Genomic DNA, 18,041 nt, shown 5'->3' on the forward strand with positions numbered 1-18,041 from the left:
AGTTGTACTTTCAAGCTACAATATAACTTCACTCTGTTCGTAATAAATTAACATAATTACCATAAACCGAGGTCATAGGACATAAATACCTATATATAAACTTTGAACAAACCAAATAATGATGGGACCTCCGGTCGTTCATAGACTATCAAAGAAATCAAAATCTGACACAGTTCAAAGAGAAGGAAAATGATCATCAGAAACCATACTGAATCTGCAGCTGCTTGCAATGTGACATGATCACCCCACTCACCGCTCCAAGTACAATTAAAATGAAACTGTAACATCAGCAGATTCTTAGTCTAAAAACAATTATGAGAGAGCAAGATGGGTAAAAAGTTCAATTAGTACTCGGACATCTTCTCTGAATAATCACCATATTCCATGGGAACATATCCCCCATAAATCGCTGGATGAGACCTAAGCTGATCATGATAATAAACCATAAAAGTAAATGACACATCAAGATACATATGAGCTCTAAGAAATTCAATTGAATCAAGAAAAAGTAGCTATTCCATAAAAACAAACCTGATTCACAACTTGCTGCCTTACAAATTGGTGGAACTGGGAAAACAAATCATTAAAAAGCAAGTGTTATTGAAAAAATATTACAACCAAAGCATGGTATATAAATTACAAACTCCTAGATCCCTACGAGAATTGTTAGGTGTTGTGCCTCTAGCCTGTCCGAAAATCACACAAAACAATTTTAAAGTGGTTCAACAAATTGCTTACGTCCACTGGAGCCTCTTTTATAGAATTTGTACAAGATTTATGAAAATTTACAAATTCTCAATTCTCTCACGTCCCTCTTTCTCTTTCTTTTCTCTTCTCCCCATTGCCTTCTCTGTAGATCAGAACTCTCCTATTTATAGGAGGAGTTCTCCTCAACAGGTTGCTAAATTCAGTGCAGCAAATTGCTGCTAAAATTATGAGAGGCGCCTAATAAAAATAAAGCACCGAACGGTGCCTAACAAAACAATGCACCTTACGGTGCATGTGCAAAACATGGCCACTTGGGTGGCTTTCAACAATCACCCCCTCCACCCAAGTGTGCCATACCAGTCTGTTTGCAAATTGATTCATTCTTCAAATGAATGCACCTCTTTCTTTGACATGAGAGACTTCTGCTATCGAATATGCTCCATTGCACCCGAAGGTGCTCAGCAGTGTACAATACTGATCAAGTCCAAACAGTGTTGGAACTTGATACCTGTGACGACTTTCGTCAACATATCTGCTGGATTATCTTCAGTGCCAATCTTCTGAAGTTTGATGTCATTTTCTTCTAATATTTCACGTACAAAGTGAAATCGGACATCTATATGTTTTGTTCGAGAGTGATAAACCCGATTCTTGGCCAAATGGATTGCACTTTGACTGTCACAGTAAACGGTAACCTCTTGCTGCTCAAAGCCCAAATCTGTTACCAATCCCTGTAACCAAATGGCTTCTTTCACAGCTTCTGTTACAGCCATGTATTCAGCCTCAGTTGATGATAGTGCAATTGTTGACTACAAAGTTGATCGCCAACTAACTGGTCCTCCAGCCATAGTGAACACATAACCAGTTATCGATCGGCGTTTGTCAAGATCACTTGCATAGTCTGAGTCAACATATCCAGTTACTAGAATATCTTCACTCTTCTCGAACCTCAGACCAACATCTACGGTCCCAGCAATATATCGTAGAATCCACTTAGCCTCATGCCAATGAACCTTTCCAGGATTATGCATATAGTGACTAACTAAGCTAACGGCCTGGGAGATATCAGGTCGTGTACACACCATGGCATATATTAAGCTTCTAACAACACTTGCATATGGGACATTCCTCATGTAGTCCCGCTCTTCATCAGTTTTAGGAGACTGCCATGCACTGAGCTTGAAATATGAGGCCATAGGAGTACTCACCGACTTCGTCTTCGAGTCGATGTTCAAGCGTTGCAGTATTCTCTTCAGATACTGCTTCTGAGTAAGGTGAACTGTACCTTTCACCGTATCTCTGCTGATCTCTATCCCCAGTATTCTTCGTGCTTCTCCTAGATCTTTCATTTCAAACTCATTACTTAACTGAGTTTTTAAACGATATATCTCCCCCTTACTTTTACATGCAATTAACATATTATCTACATATAAAAGCAAATAAATGAAAGATCCATCTGCAAGTTTTCTGAAATATACACAATGATCGTATTGGCAACGAGTGTATTTTAGATCCATCATAAAGCGGTCAAACCGCTTATACCATTGCCGAGGTGACTGCTTCAAGCCATAGAGAGACTTCTTCAGATTGCATACCTAATTTTCTTTGCCAGCTTCTTTGAATCCTTCTGGTTGAGACAGATAAATCTCCTCTTCCAAATCACCATGTAAGAAAGTTGTCTTCACATCAAGCTGTGCTAACTCAAAATCATATTGTGCAACCAAAGCTAGCAATATCCGAATGGATGAATGCTTCACAACAGGAGAGAATACTTCACTGTAGTCAATTCCCTCTGTCTGAGCATAGCCCTTGGCTACCAACCTAGCTTTGTATCGCACTCCATTTTTAGCAGCTTGATCATCTTTCTGATTGAAGATCCACTTACAACCAATTACCTTCTTTCCTTTTGGAAGAGGCACAAGCTCCCAAGTCTGGTTCTGGTGAAGAGACTGCATCTCTTCATTCATTGCCTTTGTCCATTCAACTTGTTCACTGGACTGTACGGCTTCTCTATAAGTGGTTGGGATCTCACCCCCTTCAGCTGGTAATGCATATGTCACATAGTCTGCATAACGTGTTGGTACACGTTTCTCTCGTCTCGGTCTGTTGGTTGCTATTGATTCGGGTTGACATGGAGGTACTGTGACTGGATTATCAGTCTCATCTTGTCCATGCTTTTCCAACTTCTTTGAAGTAATAAACTCCACATTCTGTGAATCATCTGATGTTTCGCCATCACTGCTGTCTTCACTGGAATCTTTATGCTTATGTGACTTAAGCATCTCAGATTTGTTGAATGTAACATCTCTACTGATGATTACCTTTTTGGACTCTATGCACCAGAGTCTATACCCTTTTACACCGGTACTAAAGTCCAAGAATTTTGCTTTCTTGGCTCTAGGATTAAGCTTACTTTCTTTAGCATGATAGTAAGTAGGACATCCGAAAATGTGTAAAGAGTCATAATCAGTAGCATGTGTATCTCTCCACATTTCAGTGGGTGTCTTTCTGTCATTGGCAGCTACGAGTAGTCGGTTGATGAGATGGCAGACATATGTCACAGCTTCAGCTCAAAATTTCTTACTGAGTCTAGCATTCAGCAACATACATCGCACTTTCTCTAATAAAGTATGATTCATTCCTTCTGCCACACCGTTCTGCTGCGATGTACCTCGTACTGTGAAGTGTCTGACAATTTCCTCTCTCCGGCATACTTCCATGAAGGGGTCTGAAGTGTACTCACCTCCATTATTAGATCTGAGCCGCTTGATCTTCCTGCCGATTTGAGTCTCAACCATTTTCTTCCAATCAAGGAAGATTTTCAGCACTTCATCTTTATTCTTCATCGTATACACCCACACACGACGAGAATAATCATCAACAAAAGTTACAAACCAATGTTTACCTCCCAAAGATGCATTTTGGGTAGGTCCCCAAACATCGGAGTGCACATAGTTAAGTATTCCTTGTGTATTGTGTACTGCGGTTCCAAACTTGATCCGCCTCTGCTTCCCCAATACACAGTGCTCACAGAAAGACAGTTTACCTGTCTTGGCACCTTTGAGTAAGCCTTGCTTCACCAGTGTTTGCAAAACTTTTTCTCCTGCGTGTCCCATACGCATATGCCAAAGACTGGTGTTGTCGGCATCAGTCTCATCTAGCTTCTCACAGCCTGTGGAAGCTCTTCCATCAACAGTACTTCCCTACAAGAAGTACAAGTTTCCTTGCCTTAAACCCTTCATTGCCACCTGAACTCCCATTAGTACTTTGAGAGTTCCGTCTTCAATGGCGATTATGAATCCCTTTGAATCCAGAGATCCCAGTGAGATGAGATTCTTCCGCAAGTCCGGAACATACCGAACTTCTGTTAAAGTCTTGACGCTGCCATCGTGCAGCTTTAACCGAATGCTACCTATTCCCTGTGTCTTACAGGCACTGTCATTGCCCATAAGTACTGCTCCACCCTCGATTTTCGTGAAGTCAGTAAACCAGTCCCAATTGAAACACATATGATAGGTACATCCGGAATCCATAATCCATTCATCAGAATGACAAATGGATGATGAACTTATCAACGAAAAATCTGAATCATCATCTCTGTCCACGACATTGGCTGTTGAGGGTTGATTCTGCTGTTGTCCCTTTCGGTTTGGACAATCCTTCCTCCAGTGTCCTTTGTTGTGACAAAAGGAACATTCGTCTCTGGCGAGTTTTCTGCCGACTGATGAACCACGTGATATGGTTCGGGTTTTCGATTGAAAACCGTTCTTCTTTCTGGGATACCTTGACTGTGGTCTCCCTCTTGCTGTTAAAGCTTCACTTGATGTATCTTGTTGTACCTGCTTATCCTTTTTCTGGTACTCATTGCTAATTAAAGAACTAGATACATCGTCAAAACTAATACTTTCCTTCCCATACAGTAGAGTAGTAATTAAATGCTCATATGTATCGGGCAAGGAATTTAACAAAAGTAAAGCTTTATCTTCATCATCGATTTCAACATCTAAGTTTAACAAATCAACAAGAATTTGGTTGTAACTATTCAGATGTTTAGACATAGAAATACCTTCACGAAATTGGAATCTGAAGAGCTTCTTCTTCATGAACTTATCCTCCAATTTCTGCCAAAGTACCCTAGCATTTGTCTCTCTCATGACAAAATACTTTTGTTCTTTGGTAAGGCATAATCGGATTGTACTACAAGCTTGAGTATTAAGCTTCTTCTAACCCTGATTAGTCATATCATCTGGCTTTCCTCCCAACGCAATATCCAACTCTTGTTGGATCAATACGTCCATGACTTCACACTGCCACATGCCAAAGTTGCTTGTTCCATCTAACTTTTCAACTTCAAACTTGGCATTTGACACAGTGGACCGACGTCCTGAGCTACTAGCATGTTCAGAGCTCCTATCTCTTCCAGATCCTTTCATTTGAATTTAAAAAATTTAGACTCAAAATTTCAAAATTCTAACCGTACGGATGAGTCCGAAACGATTCAAATAGTAGAAAAGCACTATTTGATTGCTGAAATCGGACTCCAAATGGCTTAAATCAAGCCGAAAATGGATCTGAAAAATGGATGGTTCTGATCTGTCTGGCGTGTGGGATGCACGTGCTGCACAGTGCGAGTTGGCAGTGAGTTGGCGTGTGGATTACACGCGCTACAGTACCTTGTGCGCGTGGGGGAGAGTGAGGTGCGTGTAGTACACACGCCGAACCTCTGTAGGGCGCGTGGGGGTGTGTGAGGCGCATGTCTGTCATGCATCTTCAACCTCTGGAGTGCGTGGGGGAGCGTGTGGCTCAGTCATCTTCAACCTCCGATGCGCATGGGCGCGCGTGAATGACAGCAGATGCACTCGCTGACCTTCTAGGGGCGCGTGTGGGCTCCTCCGACCTCCGTTTTTTATTCCGTTTACGGCAACGGATTTGTCTCGACGCGAGGAACACCCTAGAGTTGTCAAAATTTGATTTTGAGCAACTTGAATTTTTGGACAGCTTGAACCAGATCTCTGATACCAATTGTTGTGCCTCTAGCCTGTCCGAAAATCACACAAAACAATTTTAAAGTGGTTCAGCAAATTGCTTACGTCCACTGGAGCCTCTTTTATAGAATTTGTACAAGATTTATGAAAATTTACAAATTCTCAATTCTCTCACGTCCCTCTTTCTCTTTCTTTTCTCTTCTCCCCACTGCCTTCTCTGCAGATCAGAACTCTCCTATTTATAGGAGGAGTTCTCCTCAACAGGTTGCTAAATTCAGTGCAGCAAATTGCTTCTAAAATTATGGGAGGCGCCTGATAAAAATAAAGCACCGAATGGTGCCTAACAAAACAATGCACCTTACGATGCATGTGCAAAACATGGCCACTTGGGTGGCTTTCAACATTAGGATGCTTAAGGATAAGGATAAACTAACCTGACAATTACCATCTCCTTGAACCTTGTGCTCTACAAAGTCGTACATTTGCAATCTGAGTACAAAGAACAAAGCAGCAACAACTATCAAGCCGCTGAGAGGAGAAAAACTATCAAGCTTTACTCTAAAACAAATAAACAGCAGACCTGAAGGGAGAGAGAGAGAGAGAGAGAGAGAGAGAGAGAGAGAGAGAGAGAGAGAGAGAGAGAGAGAGAGAGAGAGAGGATTATCTGCCAAGAGAGAGAGGCAATGGCAAGAAAGATTATAAATTTAAAAAGAAAAGACTACACTTGGGAAATACCTGTCCAAAAGCCTCTGATGATCTGAAATTACTTCATCAATTGAAGGGATTTCTCCATTAATTCTAGGAACATGCTGTTAAACATCAAGAAAGTTAAGTGTGACACCTACCACACTTATACATCCATCATAAAGTTTCCAACTCTTGAAAACTATAAAATAATTTAAGACCTAATTTGCAATCAAAGTACATATCAATACTCATCAAGTTTTTGCTGAGTAAAAACAAATTTTTATAAGAGACAGAACTCAAAACCTCTTGATGCATCTAAATGTCTAGGCTCAACAGGTAAGCAATGGAGTTGAGACATAGGTAGTTCTTAGATTATAAGCTTACAAGATGGCTTACCAATCAGGCAAGAAAAAACACAAAGGGTAGCTATATCTAATTAACAAAGTTTAAGTTTTCAACATAAAATAGATTATCTAAAGTATGATAAGTGGAAACTATATTAATCGCCAGCCCTAAATTCTAGACCAACACATTCGGTTTTAGTATGGAATATTAAAAGCTTGGGGAATATGCAGGATGCAAGGGATCTTCTGTGCCCATGAAAACCCCCTTGGGGGCCATTTACAAAGTGAGATCTACATGGGATTGTGTGATTGCAAAGATTGAGAGTAGGTTGGTAGGCTGGAAAAGGACTTATTTGTCATAAGGAAGAAGAATCACATTAATTAAGAGCACTCTTTCTAACCTACTAACATACTTTTTATCTTATTTCCCGTACCCACAGGTGTAGCTATCAGATAGAGAAGATTTTTCGGGCTTTCCTATTGGGTGAAACTGGGAAGGAGGCCGAGTTCCAGCTAGTTCATTGGGATAGGGCTTACTCCCTGATTTTAAGATGAGGATCGGGGCTTCATAAGTTGAGCTTTTCTAATGAGGCACTTCTTGGGAAGTGGTTATGGTGGTACCATCAAGAAGTGGAATCACTGTAGAGTGCTATTATAGATTCCAAATATGAGAGTGCTTGGGGAGTTGGTATTCTAATGAAATGAGAGATGCACATGGCGTGGGGTTGAGGAAAAATATTAGGAATCGTTGCTGGATTTGCTAGGCATTTTAGATTAATGATTGGTGAAGGCTCCGGAATCAGAATTTGGCATGATCCTTGTTTTGGTGATAAGGCTCTCAAGATTTATTTTCATGCCCTTTTTGTGGATTGCATATGATCAAGAGGGTTGGTAGATCTTTTTGACAATACTAGTGGTTCTTTTTAGTGAAATATTCGTTCTCTTGGAGCTGCCCATGATTGGGAAATTGTCACTATCTGTGAATTTTGTAGCTTGCTACACACTTTGAGCATTGGTAGTGTTGAGGTTAACAGGATGCTCTGAATTCATTCTAAGAAGTTTACTATTTGATCCAAGTATAAGATTTGGCAATTCAGAATCACATTACATTTTCTTAGAAGCACATTTGGAAGAGTAAGGTGCCTTTCAACGTTGCTTTCTTTGGTTGGACTGCTTCCCTTGGAAAAATCCTAACCATTGACAATCTAAGAAGGCGTGGTGCTCTATATGTGTGAAAAATGTGGTGAATTTGTAGATCATTTACTTCTTCATTGTGAGGTGGCTAAGGCATTATGAGATAAGATTTTTAGCCGGATCAAACTTGCATGGGTGATGCCCAGGAGGGTGGTGCATCTTCTTACTTGTTGGAAGGGCCTTCCGGGTAACCCCCAAATTGCTATAGCATGTAAAATGATCTCCTTATGTCTCATCTGGTCCATTTGGCTCAGAAAGGATGACTGGAGCTTTGAAGACCGGGAACGCTCTTTGGATGATCTTAAATGTTTCTTTTTCCATCTTTTGTTTGTATAGGCTTCTGCTGTACGTTGGGATTAGTTTTCTTGATTTTCTTTCAACTATTTCTAGCCCATAACTTGTAACTATGTGTTCTCTTTTGTGTATCTCCTATGTACTTGTCTACACCTATTTACTTATTCTAATAAAATTTATTTTACTTATAAAAGAAAGTACAAATTGACAAAGTTATTGTTATCCAATTGATACATGAAATGGTTAAAAATAAGAAATATTGGAGTATCTTGAGCTTAAACTATCACAGCAAGCTTGTATTAGAATAATCATGGAGAGTTATTAAATTGACCAAAAATCAACAATGCTCAATAAGTGAAAAAAGATTAAAAAAAAAAAATAGAATAAAAAATAGAGATATGAAATATCTTCATTATATTTCTTTAATCGCTACAAATTGATAGCATGTGATGTTTAGTAAACTTACAGGGATGGGGATCATTTGATACAGTCTCGTGCCTATTTCACTGCCTATTTCACCATCAAGTGCAAATTCATTAGTTAGATCCGAACAATAAGAATACCCTTTTGTATCACTCTGGCTAGGATGAGAAGTTGAAGGCTCTGCATCATCCGCTTCTTCATGGCCGTAATTATGGTCTGCACATTGTAACAAGGTTATCAAGATAACTAATATATGAAAGCTGATGACTGCCAAGCATATCCATAAAGCAGCTTAACCCAATACCTGAATAGTAGTAGTTCATTGATGGACTGTGCCAATCATGTCCAAGATTTGATGCTTGATAGTGCTCTTAGCCAAAATTTGACTAGGCATTGGCATTTAGCTAAGCTAATGTCAGTGATCTTAGGAGGTGAAAAAGACATGCATATGCAAGGGTTTTCTTACCCTTTTCAGAGGGGTGAGCAGTCCTATTTTGAGAAGAAGTAGGAATAAGCAGTACTATTTTTCGAACATTAGCAAGAGAGCCTTGTGCAGTTTTATGTTCCATTAGAAGGGAAATGAGATCTTTCTTCAATATAGCCTAGGCCACTCTTCTTACCAGATGACTTTCCTAGACTCGAGTTTATCAAGTTTTTATGTTCCATTAGAGAATTCTTGAAGCTTTATGCTTGACAAGGTTAATTCATTTTCTAGAATTTTGACTTTTTCTTCAAGAGACATATTTCTTGTTAGCAATCGATGTGGCTATACCCATGGGTTCATCTAGTTTGTCTTGAAGACAATCCTTTCCAATTTTACAGAGTTATAACTTCTCAAGACTTTCTTTATTGAGTTTCCTCAATTTCAAACACTCCTTATAAAGCTTCTCATAAACTTCCAGCAATTTGTTTTTATACCTGGATTCATTTCCTGATACACTCTAATGATCAGATACATTTTCACTATTGTGACTTTCTCCACCAATAGAAGAGGCAAAATCCATATAATTGATATTTTCTTACAATGAAGAATTCTCATATGAGTCACTTGACTCAGACTCACTATCACTCAATGAAGCAGCCATTGCTTTTTCTTTGGCCTTTTGTAATTACCATACAGCTCAATGCAAATATGTCCAGAACCATGACATTCATAGCACTGTATGTTTGACGGTACCCTGTTATTGGTAGCTCTAGTGTCTTTCTTAAAACTCCTTTTCCTGTTGGATGAACTAGAACTTCCTTTCAATTTTTCAAAATATTTTTGTTCTTTCCCGAGTTCTTGCCATTTATAGACACAAACAATTTCCTAAATTTTTTTTGTGTAGAACACTATTTCTTATCACTCATGATTTACTCATAAGATTATTCCTCTAAGTCTTTTCTATTTGTATTGTGAGAAATGGACTTGTTTTTCTTTTGACAAGGAAAAGTATATTTATAGGTTTGAAAAGGTCCTACCAACTCTTCAATCCTCATGTTATCCAGGTCTTTGCTCTCTTCTATTGTAGTGACTTTAGGACGAAGTCTCTCTGATAGAGATCTAAGAACCTTTCTCACAATTCTATTTTCAGGAATTTTGTCACCTAGATTGAAACTTGAATTGACAATGGCATTCAGCTTGGCATAGAACTGGCCTAACGTTTCATCATCTTTCATTCTCAATTTTTCAAAACTAGTGGTCAATATTTGGAGTTTGGAATTTTTAATAGACATAATACCTTCATGGATAATTTCAAGATTATCCCATGCCTCCTTACCTATTTCACACGTGGAGATTCATTCACTTGAACTCCTCAGGTAAAACGGCCATGAAAATTGCATGCCTTTGCTATTCCATTTACAAGCATTTATTTTATTTTTTGTCCAATCATCAATACTTTTTGGAATCTTAGCTCCATCAACAATTGTGACATGCTGTTTCCATCCTCTTACAACATTTAACCATATTCATTCATCTATGGATTTTAGGAAAGTTCTCATTCAAACTTTCCAGTGGGCATAATTAGTGCCCTTAAAGTATGGTGGTGATGCAAGTGATTGGAACCTATCCATTTAACCAATTAATGCTGGATCACACTCAGGAACTAAATCCTAGCAGATTGAACCCGCTATGATACCAATTGAAAAATCAATCATTCTAATACAATACAACACCTAGAGGGGAGGTGAATATATATTTTACAATTTTAGTGGACTATTTAAAACTTTTCTCTATCAATCAATGAAACAATCCATAGAAGCATTATCAATAAAATTATTCGTTAATGAAGTGAAAACTTATTTGAAAAACATTTTCAAAACCAAAAACCACTTCAAGTTAAGTCATCCGCTAAAATTCACTATAGAAATTTAGTTTGTCACAACTAATTTAGAAACACTCACAAGATCCTTGTAGTAGCTAAATCTGGTTTGTAACACAATGAGAGACCCACTCAATCTCTACACACATGCAGCTCTGGACCTCTGGCCTTTCTATAGTTTCACCACGAGAGCCTCTCGATCTTTATGTCACTAGCAGCTCTGGAATCCCTTCCGACCAAAGAACAAATCCACACCAATGAACTCAGCGGTACTTGATCTTATGTACAATAAGATGGAGATATAATTTTCATGAAAAAATTTTCCTTGCATGTGAAATCGTATTTCTCTCTCAAGAGATCTCAGTTCAAGGGTGCTCTACTCTATATCTCCACCCCATAAATGAGTTGCAACTTTCCTTTTATAACACACTAGAAATGAGCCTGGGGTATGGGGCATAACCCTAGCATTTCTGAACATTTGCTGCAGCAGGGTGTAGAGCAAGTGTCGAGAGGTATTGTTTTCAATCATCCCTTAAGCCATGAGTCGAGCTAACTACCTATCTAGATTTCCACTCAAGAGACATGTGAGCAAGTCTCGAGTGTACTCTCTGTATGAGTTTTATTCGAGCAACTCATCGAGCACACGTCGACCGAACTTTATGTCTGACATTCTCTCGAGTCACTGATGAGTGAATTTCGAGCTTATGTCAATTCCTTGTCTTTTTGTAAGTTTTCTTTAGCCAATTATCACTCAATAAGTTACAACACAATTTAACTAAGTTTTTCACATGAATATGCCTACACACTAATTTTACATTAACAAATCTGATCTAAAGAAACTTAACCAATTAATTAGTTTCAACAACATCTAAAGAATCCTAATTAAAATGATACCCATAAGTTTCCTTACTTGATAACAAATGATTAATATACAAAAATCAATCATTTTCGAATGACTAAATATCATAGAAAAAGATCATGAAGAGAGAATAATATAAAGACTGGATAATATTTTAGAAAGTACTACAGTTTGTTGTCTTCTTTTTAGGATAAAAAATTACAGAATGTTAATCATTTTAGTTTGATGCCTGCAAAAGCGCTAATTAAAGGATAAATTCTGTTCCTAACTTCGCCGCTCTGCCAAAGGATAAAGGCTTTCGCATATGATAATTACAAACAAAAAGAAAGCTCACCTTGAGAATAATCATAGCCAATTAACGACCAAAGCAATGTACCATTGCGTATTAATGTTCCTTCCCAAATTATGTAACTTTTCATTTGAAAATGCCGGAAAGCTTTTATAAGATGAGAAATAATATTTAAAGCTTTTGGACGTGCAATGCTTGCTAGCTAATTGTTTTAATTTGTTTTGTTTGTTTTTGTTTTGTTTTTTTTTTTTTTTTGAGAAAAAACAGATCAATCTGGAATTTTTTTATAAAACTAATTTCTTAATGACAGATCCTATTTTTTTTTAAAAAAAAAGTACAAAGACTACACCTTAAAATTATATCCAATATTATTCTTGTAAGATATATATACTCAAACAAGCTCGTCATAGGTTTTAATTAGTACATTAATTGTGGATTATATTTCTCGAATAATATTATTCTAATCTTTTATTTTGATATATTGTGTCAATTGACAATATATTTTATATGCCACATGAATTATATAATGAAAAATAATAAAAGTTAAATTGAAAACATCATTTCTCTTTTTAATATATTGATTATTGATATAAAATATTATGTCTGATCCATCGGTCCTGAATTTTCAGCCATGCCCCTTGATTTTGCCCCAATCCAAAATGTTCCTCCCCAAACCCCCTTGTATATAAATTATGCTTACCTTACACCCATATTTTGTAAGCTGAGCTTGCACTCATTTTGGAATATAATTTCATGTTCATTTTTGCTTCTTGCAGATCGATGATGAAATCGGGAATCCCAGCCTTTCAAGGACGACTAGGTATATAACAAATTAAGCAATTTCTGCTTGTAAGTGTCCTCACTAGGTACCTGAATTAATTAGGTAGGACTTGATTTGTTTCACAAAGCAGTAGGCTGTAGGATGAGAATTCATGCTTAAACATGCACATTTATCACATATTATATGATGTGTTTTTGTCATTTTATTTATCAATATAATCAGTTTTAGATAACCAAAACTCTCTATGATTTGCTCTAGCTAATTACTATCAATCTCATCTTAATCAAGAATCTTATAAATGAGTAATGCTAGATATAGTTTAAAAATGAGTAAAGACATTTTAGAACTGCAAATATAAGTTTTTCCTTATCTAATTAACCATGTGTTCATAGAACATCTGCCCTATTTTATTCCAGGTTAGGACCTTTCATTGATTACCTATATATATACACATATATAATTTTAATGGTATATGGAATTTACAACCAATTAGCGAAAACTAATGGATCCGAATTAATGACAACCTACCTTTAAAAAAAAATAAAAAATTTAAATAAATAAATTAATGACAACCTTAATTACTGAGTTTCTATTCAATGCTTATCATGATAGCTACTCGTTCTTTCTTTTTTATGGCATTTCATTTAATTTGTTGTAATATGCAATTCTATGTGGAAATTATGATCCCACAATTTTTATGTGTTAAAATATAAACAAAATATGTTTTTTTTATTAATTCTAATTTTTATTCTTCATTACTTGCTTGTAGTTTAATTTCCACAGGTGGAAATGGTACGTTATTTTTCCGGTGGCGCGGAGCACCGCTTTGCTTATTATGACCAGCCTCGGCCTGAATATGTAAGACCATTGGCCTAACCCCTCCACCTTACTTAAGGGCTCCAAAATTATAAATGAGGTTTTTTTTTTTTTTTTTTGAAAAAATAAAAACCATTTCATTAAATAAATTTTTAAATAAATTTTATATTTTTTAATATGTGCAATGCCCCATAATACTAAATTTAATATTTAATACAATGAATTATTTATATTTTAAATAATTTTTTAAGATCTTCTTAAATTGAGGTATTAAATAAAATCTCATTTTATTGAAAATTGTTAAAATATTTCATATATTAATTTATATTTTATTATATTATAATTATAAATAACTAACTTAAATTTCGCTTCAAATCTTAATTTGTATTGGGCCACCTCTGCATTTACCTTGTGGAGCGAGCATATATAAACTCTTTTTCAATATATCTAATCATCTATTGTCTGCTATTCTTCTTCCTTTTCTATTTTTTTAAGTAACAAAGTAGTACTGCTATGTAAATGTTTATGCTATTCATAAAACCAAACATCACAAAGATAAATAAGTCCAAATAGCTTGGAAAATAGAATATGGGATTGAATCCCACCAAAGTACTATATTCTCTAGATTCCATGCGAATCTAGCCAAAGCATGAGTTACACCATTTGCTTCACAACGCTTTTGTTGCACTGTCCAACTTGCATGCCCATCGAGCAGACTTTTGATTTCTTGAATCAACCTTTCCTACAAAATTGAAGAGAAACCTTCCTTTAAAATTTTAGAATGAGCAAACTTTTTACATTTTAAAAAAGGAAAAATATAGTTGCAAGCATAGTTGTGCACTAATCTATGCACCAATATGATGTGATTGGTCAAAAAGTACATTTTATTAAAAACAGTATTAATTTAAATTTTAAGTATGAATAAATCAGTATTGGTATACAGATTAGTATGCAACTGTACTTTTACGTAGCAAAACTCTTTAAAAAAATGATAAATTTGAGATCTATATTAAAAAATTATTATTATTAATAATAACCTCACTGTATTTAACATTTTTCATTCATTAAAAATATTTTTATTTTATTAGTAAGTTTTAATCTTTCGTATTTGCTGGTAACGTAAGCAGTACGTGCCCGAACGCTTCGTACACGGACCACAAGTACCAACTAAGCCTAATCTGCCATCTAGGGCACGATCCCTATTGCGGCGATGCTGGCCATTGCGGCGATCGCGGCCACCTTCAGAATTGCCGAGACAGGAAGATACTAGTACTACAACTACAACTACAACTACAACTACCGCTACCAGCGGTAACGGCCTATTGTTAGTCTGTTCTCATTATATTTGTGCATCTGCTTGCAATACAAACAATTTAATTAAATAATAATTCTATTTAAAATTTTTTTATATTTTATATTATTAATTTATTTGATATAATTTAATTTAAAAAATAAATTTTAAAATTTAAATTTTATAAATCAAATTATTTGAGATAGATCCTGTATATGATATAAAGGTCTTTAAATAATATTGGATAATAATGGCTAGTGATTATGGCCATAGATTAGTCAATATTTTTATGTACAGAAAATAGAAATAGCTAGCTAGCTTTGTATGCATGAATGACGTATGATCTTTTTTCTTCAGAAAGTCAGGCCATTGATATGAAGGACTTGATGATCTCGATCGAGAACTGCCAAAAAATTATTCAAGCCACGATCTCAAAAACGACACCACTGTTACTGAGCGCAACTGCCGGCAAAGCCAAATGTTGCATCTTCAAAGTCTCCAACACGTTCATCGGCAACTCGTACCAGCCCTCCGTCGTCTCCATCGGGCCCTACCACCATGGCAAGCCAAACCTCAAGATGATCGAGGAGCACAAGTGGCGGTACCTCGGCTCCTTGCTCTCCAGGACCAAGGAGAAGAGTGGTAAAACCTTGAGCGACTACTTGCTAAGCATAAAGCCACTCGAAGCGGATGCTAAAGAGTGTTATTCTGAGACTATTCAACTAGAAAGCGACAAGTTCCTCGAAATGATGGTTCTTGATGGTTGTTTTATACTAGAAATATTTCTTAAGGTTAACAATCCACAACTTTTCGAGCACGACGACCCTCTCAACACCATGGCTTGGATATTACCATCACTCTACAGGGACTTTCTCCGACTTGAGAATCAGATCCCATTCTTTATCCTGGAGAAGTTATTTGAAATATCCAAATTAACTGATCACAAGCTGGAGTCAGGTACGACCTTGTCCTTGCTCGCTTTGCAATTCTTTAACAGAATAATGCTGAGGCCCCTAAAAGTCATTGAAAAGTGCGGCCGCAAACTTGGAGGTAAGCATTTGCATTTGCTGGACTTGGTTCATTCAAGCTATACATACGAGTTAAAAATTCCATCACCAATCAAAGTCACAGAAACCCCTATTATACATTGCATCTCGAAACTTCGCCGTTCGGGGATTAAGCTCAATCAGGTTAAAGATCAGGAAATTAGTTTCTTAGCTGTGAAATTCAAAAATGGTGCGATTGAGATGCCAACTCTCACCATTGATGTATTCATGACCTCTTTCTTGTTGAACTGTCTCGCGTTGGAGCAGCACCACTATTACATCTCGAAGCACTTCACCGCTTATGCTACTTTATTGGACTGTCTTGTGGAAAGCAACAAGGACATCGGGTACCTTTGCGATTGCAACGTTGTTAAGAACGACTATGGTACCGATGCTGAGGTTGCCCACTTCATCAACACCATGGGCAAGGATGTAGTGTTTGATATAGATCAGTCTTATTTGTCCGAGTTGTTCAAAGACGTGGACAAATATTATCAGAAATGCTGGAATGTGCAGTGGACGGGCTTCAAGCAGAAGTACTTCAACTCGCCATGGTCATTCATTTCGGCATTGGCTGCCTCCGTGGCCTTGGTGCTTACGTTTGCCCAGACGTTCTACGCCATCTATGGTTATGTGCATCCTCAATAAGGGCCCCCCTTAGTCTTCCGATCATCCCTTTAGACATTATGGCATTGTTTGGTTTTAGTTGGACATAAGAATCATATATAATTCTACTAATAATCATTTCCTTAACCATTAAGAAAAATAAAAAATATGAGTAGACATATTTGAAAGTCATACTATCATTTTCTTTTTATTATTCATATTTTTTATTTCCCTTAAGCAGAAGTTGTTATATATCATTTCGAAAAGTCATGACAAAATGTACGAAGTGCTAATTAAAGAACTACTGGATGTGGGAAATGGCCGATAGAGAAATTGATGCAACACAATTAAAATCTTACACGTCATTTCATCAAAATTAACATTGCAAGCAGACATGGCATCTACATGGGCGACATGAAACATGATTCACTTTCGTGGCTATCATTTAGTTGTCCAAATACATTTCAACAAATGCTCTGCATAGAAACTTATTTTGTTTTAAATTTTACTTTGAGACTTGTTTACATATTAATTAGGTGGTTGAATCTTGGATAAAACATTAATAAGGTATTGGAAGCTATTTTCAATTTATTGTAGGCTATATTAATTAGCAAAATCCATGTACTGATGATCCTATATAAAGGCCATAAAATAAAAATAATACACACTACACAGAGAGATTACTTTTGGTTTAAACAATATAGAGCATATATGTTCCTTCTATTAGAGTTGAGTGATTCCTCTTGAGACTCAAGCTTGTGGCTTGGTCGCGTGAGTGACGTTTGCTATTAGTAAATTAGTTGTCTGGCACCCTCTACCCCTAGTCTAGTGGCATTGCAGGATTATCCTTTTTACTTTCCATTGTTCTTTTGTTTCTTTTCCACACTCGAAAGCTTTTTTCTCATTTTATTTTGCCTTTGATCTTCCCATAATCTTGCAAGTCAAGTACGTTACTTCAGCAAATCTATATTCAATTATTGTCACTGCTCGTGGCCTGCATTAGAAATGATAGTTGCAAATTTAGAATGTGCAAGTCAGGTACATTAATTTTTTTTTTAAAAAAAGAGGTTAAATTTGAAATTTATATAAAAAAATTATTTTTATAGTGAACTCTATTTTTTTTTCAAAGAAAATGAGCAAGACCTGCACACTCTATAACTATATCTATTATTACTTTTGGGCTATATATCCTACAACTACTATTACATAAATTTCAAGTACTGCAGGTTTAAGACTTTGTAGAAAATATTTGTTTTGAGGAATTATATTGTTTTGATAGTTTTTTCTTCTTTTTTTGTAGGTAAAAGTAAAGTTTTATTGATATAAAAGGCATCGCCCAAGTACACCGGTAATATACAACGAACATGTCTAATTACATCTAAGCACTAATGAGAGATGCAATCAAATCATGAAGA

At 36.5% G+C, this 18,041-nt stretch overlaps 2 protein-coding genes across 2 annotated transcripts; one reads left to right on the forward strand and one right to left on the reverse strand.

Moving 5' to 3' along the window:
• Nucleotides 1-344: 344 nt before the first annotated feature.
• Nucleotides 345-8,958, reverse strand: LOC122278626 (OVARIAN TUMOR DOMAIN-containing deubiquitinating enzyme 9-like). Its single transcript, XM_043088806.1, has 6 exons — nt 8,940-8,958; nt 8,679-8,851; nt 6,429-6,502; nt 6,128-6,221; nt 532-567; nt 345-425 (listed from the first exon to the last, which is right to left on the reverse strand). Exons 1-6 carry the CDS (start codon nt 8,956-8,958, stop codon nt 345-347), a joined length of 477 nt encoding a protein of 158 aa, XP_042944740.1.
• Nucleotides 8,959-15,343: 6,385 nt separating this feature from the next.
• LOC122279983 (UPF0481 protein At3g47200-like) lies at nt 15,344-16,704 on the forward strand. The gene has a single exon (XM_043090909.1). It carries the CDS (start codon nt 15,349-15,351, stop codon nt 16,666-16,668), a length of 1,320 nt encoding a protein of 439 aa, XP_042946843.1. The 5' UTR covers nt 15,344-15,348; the 3' UTR covers nt 16,669-16,704.
• Nucleotides 16,705-18,041: the final 1,337 nt, after the last annotated feature.

Source organism: Carya illinoinensis, chromosome 10, assembly GCF_018687715.1.
Source record: "Carya illinoinensis cultivar Pawnee chromosome 10, C.illinoinensisPawnee_v1, whole genome shotgun sequence".
NCBI lineage: Eukaryota > Viridiplantae > Streptophyta > Magnoliopsida > Fagales > Juglandaceae > Carya > Carya illinoinensis.